The sequence below is a fragment of the Olea europaea genome, unplaced genomic scaffold, assembly GCF_002742605.1.
Source record: "Olea europaea var. sylvestris unplaced genomic scaffold, O_europaea_v1 scaffold2388, whole genome shotgun sequence".
Lineage (NCBI taxonomy): Eukaryota > Viridiplantae > Streptophyta > Magnoliopsida > Lamiales > Oleaceae > Olea > Olea europaea.
In genome coordinates, this window is record NW_019242033.1 from 59,352 (window position 1) to 66,524 (window position 7,173).

Here is a 7,173-nt window from a genome sequence, read left to right on the forward strand (position 1 = left end):
TCATTTCTTCAGTTACCATATACTGCCTTCTAACCACAAGTACTCAAATAAAATGACTCTTAATGAGAAAGGAGCTAAGAATTTAATGAATATGATAGCACAGCAAATCATAATTTTGCACTTGAGACAGAAGATATGCTATAGACTGCAGTTAGTTAGCGAATGAAGATTTTTCAATTTTCAGTTACAAATAGATTTATATTTTTAAAATCTAAGAAAAATTGGATGGAAACCCACTGACAGATTCATTTAATTTGTTATTGGATAGGGAATGAAGACTTCCAATTTTCAGTTACAGATGGATTAACATTTTTTACATCACAGAATGCATGGAGGGGAGTGTACGAAAAGATAATCAGTATGAAGTCTCTTAAAATTGAATGGAAACCCACTGAGCAGAATCATTTAATTCGTTATTGGTACAGCAACTATCGGCGCCTTCCATGGCATCATGTCTATGATTCTAAAACTCAACATCATGTCATTCATTTTGGCCTTCAGTTATCATCATATATCACTCAAATGAGATGATCGAAAGGTATTTAAAATCTAACAAACCTGAAAACAAAGGATTTTCAGCACCACAAGTGTACTTTGAGTTCATTAGTTGAAGATCTACTTCATTAGACAGCTCAGATTGTTGAAATTCTTTGAGATGTGATATCTGAAATGGTGAAGGCACTGAAGAAAATACACCACCATTGATTGAGGAGTCCGGACCATGGACATTTCCTGGTTCCCCAACTAGATCAACTACAAATTCCCTGCTCAGAGATATATGTGAGTTTTAGAATAACTCGTTTACAATGAGATCCATAAACATAATTTAAGCGACCAATTACAGATTCTGATTGCAAGTTACTCGCTCTCAATGTTACATACATTCCTGTCCTAAGTTCATTGGATAACAAGTTAATTAATTTCTAAGCAAGTAATAAGGTTCTATTTTACATTTCGGCATCTTAAGGCCCACGGTTGTTCAAGTAATAAAGGTGAGAAGACTAAAACACGAAGACATAGCATATCAATGGAAGAGCTAGTAACATATTTCTTATTGCAGCAGCGCCTGACATGCAAACATCAAGCTACATAAACATGTAAAGTTTGTAAACAATATTAAAAAAGTGTCTGCAGCCTTTACAAGTTTATTACTTTCGTTAATATGAACTAACAGTTATCATAACAAAAATAATATATCAGAAATGGCAATAATAAGGTACAATGTGACAATTTTGAGCAAACAAGAAATAAACAATCCTGGTTAACCTCAAGTTAAATCTGTCTTTTTCGTACTTTGGCAAAGACAAGAAAAATGATGCCACAAAATAATAGATTACCATACCTTGGAAGCTTTCGTTCATCCTCGATTTTGACAAGACATGAAGATCTATGATCCGAAACACAATATTTGCAACCTCGAGCAATCCGGCATGGCAGACCAACGTAGTCTGCTAGTTTCTGGATGAAAAAAGTCCCACATTAATACTGCTATCCTGAGTCCTATTAACTTGCCTTGAGTAGAGCGTCAACAAACCAAAGCGTCGAGAAAGCACCCATATGATTCACCGCTTAAGTACATTCAATGAAAATTCCCCCCCACCCCCACACCAAAATAAAAATCCCTACAATGGAAAAGGCCCAAAAGTGAAAAGGGAAAAAGGAGAGAACAAGAAGCAGTTTTGTCGCAAGAAATTATTAATTTCAGCCCGAGACAAAGGAAAAGAGAAATTCAATTAATAAAGAATTCATCATACAAGAGAAAAGACATTGCTTGTTTCCTTTAAGCATAATTAAATTTTTTTTAGAAGAAGTCATGATGATAAATAAAATATATAGAATAATGAAGTTAAGGATTTCAAGTTACTCACAAAAGGAAAAGAGAGGTCGAAAGACAGAACTGCCTAGTGCAAGAATTTTTTCGTGTTCCTTGAGAACAAGGCCAAGCAGAAGAAACTAAGTTTTAGAACTTATACAGGTATGCAAAGTATTAAACAATTTTCAATTTCTCTGCACATGTAAAACAAAAGTCCTTCAGTATATATGGTGTTAAAACCCGGACTGCAATCAGTTACCAGAAATTATGTGCTTAGAAGTAAAGAAGACAAAGGATCACAGAACTAATGATAAGTAAACCCAACAAATATACAGGAGCTCAATTTGAAACTCAAAAAAAAAATGAAAATGGGCATATTCATATGATAAATGCAGCAACCTTAAATGCACTTGCACACATAATGACCTTGGAATACCACAGACGTAGCTTAAAAGAGTAGGTTAAGAAAATCAGACAGGCTAATAAATGCAAGGAAAGGACTATTTGTCACAGCAGCTAGGCTGTAGGTAATCACCTTGAACAAAATAGCACGGTGCCGGCAAAGTCCCATGGACAGGCTACCAATTGGGAGTACAATGCATTTTTGGAAATCCTTTAATCTCTGGCTGATCGATTTCCATCCAACGTTAAGGTCACCTTGCTCCACCGGAAAAGAGCCCCTTAAATTTCACAAACTTAATATCTTATGAAAAAGTGTATGGCATCCTAAATGATAAGCTAAGAAAATCAATACTTACCCCATGCAGACAGCGACAAGTTTGCCAAGCTTCTCTGCCAAAACTAATGTGTTTTCAGCAGAAAAATATAGCTCCTGAGCTTTATCCTCAAGCTCCCTAAGTTGTGAATCCCCACTACGATCAACAAGAACCACCTCCATCGTGGAGTCATTAGGTACAATTGTTCTCAACGCCATTAGAGGTGGCATTCTTCTACCTTCATACAAGTCATTGCACATCAACCACATATATGGATTCATTCCCAAAATGTTATAGAACCCATCTGATATCTTGTCAGTGTAAGACAAGCAACCACTGACCTGAAAAGTATTTATTTCCCCAGGAGAAATTCAGAAACTGACTTGAAATATACTTTAACTAGAACTGCATAAATTAAACTCAAGGCAAACCTCTTACATCATATCACTTATGTCCTATTAAATTTCATTTACAATTAGCGAATGGCAGTAGATTTACTGCTGAAGCAATAAATTAAATTGTTCTGGGAGGAAGATAATACCCAGAGTCCGTAGGAGGCAGTTTCTGCATCAACAGGTCCACTAACAAGATTCTCAGCACTTTTAGACTCCTGCATTAACATAGGCTCAGCAAGAAGCGTAGCCTGCTCAGTAAGCCTTCTAGCAAGACTGAGCTGCAAGTAATAGCCATCTTTATACCTTTGTGCTAATCCATTGCCAACGTTTTCAACTCCTCTTGCCTCCTCTACTTCGTTTGTTGTGGTTGGATCCTTCAGTATCCCAGTAGTAATACTCGACCAATTCCCATCCAAAGTAGTTTCAGAAAACAAACTTTCCGCATAGCTCGTGCTCACTCCACTAGAAAATCTCTGCAGTGACTGCTGCCTCTCAAATCCCCTCTCCTTCCCTTGATGATCAGCACCAATACTATAATTGCTCCCGTTATTAGACAACTGCTGCAGCGAAACCTTTCGTTCCAATTCCAGGCGTCTGTCTTTACCCACCTGGCATTCACACTCAACCACCTCATCGGGAACCACCACAGCGGACGGTGGCAGTGGTAGAAATGGCTCACGTTCTTCCTCTTCAATGAAGTCCCCAACATCTGATCTGATCTTCACAGGATTTACTTGATTGAATGATTTGTCTTTCTTTTTATTATCGGTCAGCCTGTTCAAAAAGGCAGCCAACTGTTTTTTGTGAATCCTGTCAACCGTGAATCCGTGAGAAACATCACTAGTATTATCTTTACAATAATGTTTAGACTCTGAATCTCGATTAATTTCTTTTCCTGTGAGGTTGAGAGCGACCTCTTCACGATCACATGTCTCAAACTTTCCATCGCTTTTCTTCTCGTGATCCAATGCAAACTTTGAGGGGTCAAAGTTGCGGTCTGGAAATTGCCTCGGAAAAATGTAAGTAGTTCGATGCGGCATTTTTAACTCAAGCCTCCCGTGAACGTCTACAGCTGCAACAAGAAAAAACGTAAAGTTTTCAGAAATCTCAAACCGTACGTTTACCTTTTCTCTTTCCAATTTACATTTTTATGATTTCATCTTTCTCACTCAACATCTCTGTCAACCTTCAAGAACTAAAAAATCCGCAAAATCACGCAGGATACGAAATTGAACGTACAATTTCTGCAACACAAACGAAATTAAGCAATAACGTACAATATATTTCACCTAATATTTACTGATGGAATGGAATTCGCGTTTAGTATCTCAACACCGAGATCAAAATCTGATGAAAAACTAAAGTATTCAGCAGGATGAAAAGATTAATGAAATCCAGAATGAAATATTCAAACCGTCAAAAATTGCTAATTTAAAACTGAAAAAAGAGTACTCGTTTGCAGATCTAAGAGAGAAAAACAATAAACAAATACATGTTTGGAACAAATAGATAAAGAATCTACCTGTGAAAATATATATTGTTGTTTCGCAGAAAAGCTGAAGCAGTCAGTGGTGGAGATGAAGTGTTAAAGAAGTTTAGGTGAGTATTTTAAGCTTAAGTTGGAGGGGAACACGGAAGGTGGTAACATTGAAAATCATGTATATACATATATATGAAATGCACTGAACTACCCCTGGGCATAGTCTAGTGGTGCAAAGGATAAGAGTGAGGTAATCTCACGCCTTGCTGGCAGCCGCAGTATGGGGGTTCGATTCCTGAAACATGGAATTGGATTTCTTATAGGCGCAGTGTACAGACAGCTCTTATTCCCTGACCTGTTAGGGCACATTACTTGATTTACCTCCCGCACAAAACTCTAGGAGAAGGACAATGGGGCTCTCAAGGTTGGGATTCAACCTTTTTTCTTTTTTATGAAATGCACTGAATCTAACTAGCTACTTACATGCGCTGGGTGTATATGCCACCGCTCTTCTCTATTGCCTACGTCAGCTCTAACCAAGCCCTCCAGCTTGACACGTAGTGAGTGCGCACGCTAGCCTGGAGCTGATGTGGATTGCCAAAATTGATTTTATTTTTATCATTTTAATTATAATAACGACAAACATTGAATTATACCCTTGGCTTATGAGAAAAATATATTTTGAAATAGTAATTTTTTAAGAAAGTGTGGTTAAAAAGTAAGAAAATTTTTTGAGTTTGCGCGTGTGATTGAAAATGAATTTTTAAAAAGTGAAAATTACATAAACTAATACATTTAAAGATTCTATTTCATAAATTATATACTAAGCTCATGTTTGATTCTCATTTTTGGGATAAAATGCATTGTGGAATAGTGATTTTTTGGAGAATGTGTTTTTAAAAAGTAAAGATGTGTTTTTAAAAAGTAAAGAAATTTTTTTAAAATAAGTGTATAATTATTTTATAGAAAAATGTGTGGTTGAAAATGAATTAAAAAAATGAATTCTTGGAAAAATGGGGTCAAACAAGGGCTAAGTTTACTCTTTCAAAAATCAGATTTTTTTATTAATTAATATATTTAAAAATTAATTAATTAATTTACCTACACCATTTCAAACCCTAGATTATTCACCCTCAATTCTCTCTCTCTCTCTCAAAACGACGTCGTCGGAGACGGGTCTATTTGTCAGCACGACGTTAGTAACAGCTAGAGCTTCAAAATGAGCTTCCTTGCAGTGGTGCGATATAATATGAGGATTTGGTTATGCCAACGGTGTACTTGAAGCGATCCATCCGATTAAAAATTGAACCTAAACTAATCCGGCTAGATTTGACCCAAACATTTCTGATTTGTTAGGTGTGGGCAGATATGGGTTTGGTGGAGGCTCTTGGTGATTTGTTTGTTGATTTGGAGAGGTGATGGTGAAAATATAGTGGCCAGAAATGTTTCAATGGGATAATCTGGCCGACAGAAGACAGGACACATGGACGGTGGTTTTAAAGGTTTTTTTGGTGGTTTGGAAATTGAGGTGGTAGTGGTGCGACGGCTGCAGTGGTAATGGTGATGGTAGTGTTGGCCGTGTGGTGATGTTGGTAGTTACAGTTACAATGACCGTGTGGTATGAGTTTCTGACCAACTATTTGGGGGGCCGGTGAGGTGGTGGTGGTGATGTTAGCTGTGGTGCACGGTTGGGAAGATGATCGTGGGTGGATGGACGATTTTTTTTAAAACTTTTTTGAGTGACGATTTTATTGATGTTTGGACGGCGATTGTGATTTTGCGAGGTCTGGTGGTGGTAATGGTAATGGTGGTTGTCGCGATCGTGGGTGTGATAAGATGGAGTTGGATGCTTGCGACAATTATTTGATCGATTGTGACTAATAATTGATTAATTTGTAATATGTGACCTAAAAATTGAGACTGTGACTCACGAGTGATCAAATTGTGAACGAAAAATTATTCGTGACTTAATAATTTAATAATTTGCAATGAATAAATGAGTTATGACCAATAAAAATTTTGATTATGTGACCGATGAATAATCCGTGACCTATAAAATTTATGATTCGTGGTCGAAAAATAATATATCACCAATAAAATTTTTGATTTGTGAACAAGAAATAAATTGTGACTAATAATTTGATATGTTGTGACTAAAAATTAATCTATGACTAATTAATTTTTTAATTTGTGATCGATGAACAAAAATGTGACCTGCAAATTTTTTGAATTGTGATCGTAAAATAATTTGTGATATAAAAATTTTGATTTGTGACAAAAAAATAATAAACGACTAATTAAATTGTTAATCCATGATCAAATTGTATAGATTTATGCCTAAATATATTTAATTCATTCATTCATTAATTTGTAAATAAATTTTATAAAAATATGATTTTTGAAGTTTGAAACTTATATTATTGATTTTGAAATGTGTGATACTTAAACTCTTATAAAATTTTCCCAAAAACTGTATTTTTGATTTAATAGAGCCTGTCAATGATAAGTATTTAATCTGACCTCGTTAAACTCATGTTTGTTCAGCTAAAAAATGTAATTAAAATTTAAATCAAAATCTATCATTAATTTTAATTACATATATTATGGATTCATAATTTTTATCAACTTTTAAATCACATATTTTATTAATTATTATCAAAATTTATTAAAATTTTGATTTTAGTTAAAAAAAACTCGTATAATTTTATTTTTTTTAATAAAAAAACTGTGTTGAGGTTTTAATTGAAACGAAGCGTTCAACTATTACAA

The 7,173-nt window shown here is 35.2% G+C and overlaps 1 protein-coding gene across 6 annotated transcripts in view; it reads right to left on the reverse strand.

Annotated features, from left to right (window-relative positions):
• The window catches only part of LOC111381869 (serine/threonine-protein kinase CTR1-like), a 12,753-nt gene extending 8,194 nt beyond the window's left edge, over positions 1 to 4,559 (reverse strand). For 5 of the 6 annotated variants that reach the window (XR_002700419.1, XR_002700420.1, XM_023005716.1 and 2 more), the window contains exons 1-6: positions 4,447 to 4,559; positions 3,071 to 3,996; positions 2,572 to 2,870; positions 2,349 to 2,493; positions 1,343 to 1,458; positions 559 to 764 (exon numbers count right to left, since the gene is read on the reverse strand). Coding sequence is in view for 4 of the 6 variants with exons in the window: in XM_023005716.1 (XP_022861484.1) it covers positions 559 to 764; positions 1,343 to 1,458; positions 2,349 to 2,493; positions 2,572 to 2,870; positions 3,071 to 3,964 (1,660 nt within the window). In the remaining 2 variants the exon portion in view is untranslated. Of the gene's footprint in view, positions 1 to 558; positions 765 to 1,342; positions 1,459 to 2,348; positions 2,494 to 2,571; positions 2,871 to 3,070; positions 3,997 to 4,213; positions 4,349 to 4,446 lie in introns of those variants that run through there. The other variant, XM_023005715.1, reaches the window with a different exon arrangement.
• Positions 4,560 to 7,173: the final 2,614 nt, after the last annotated feature.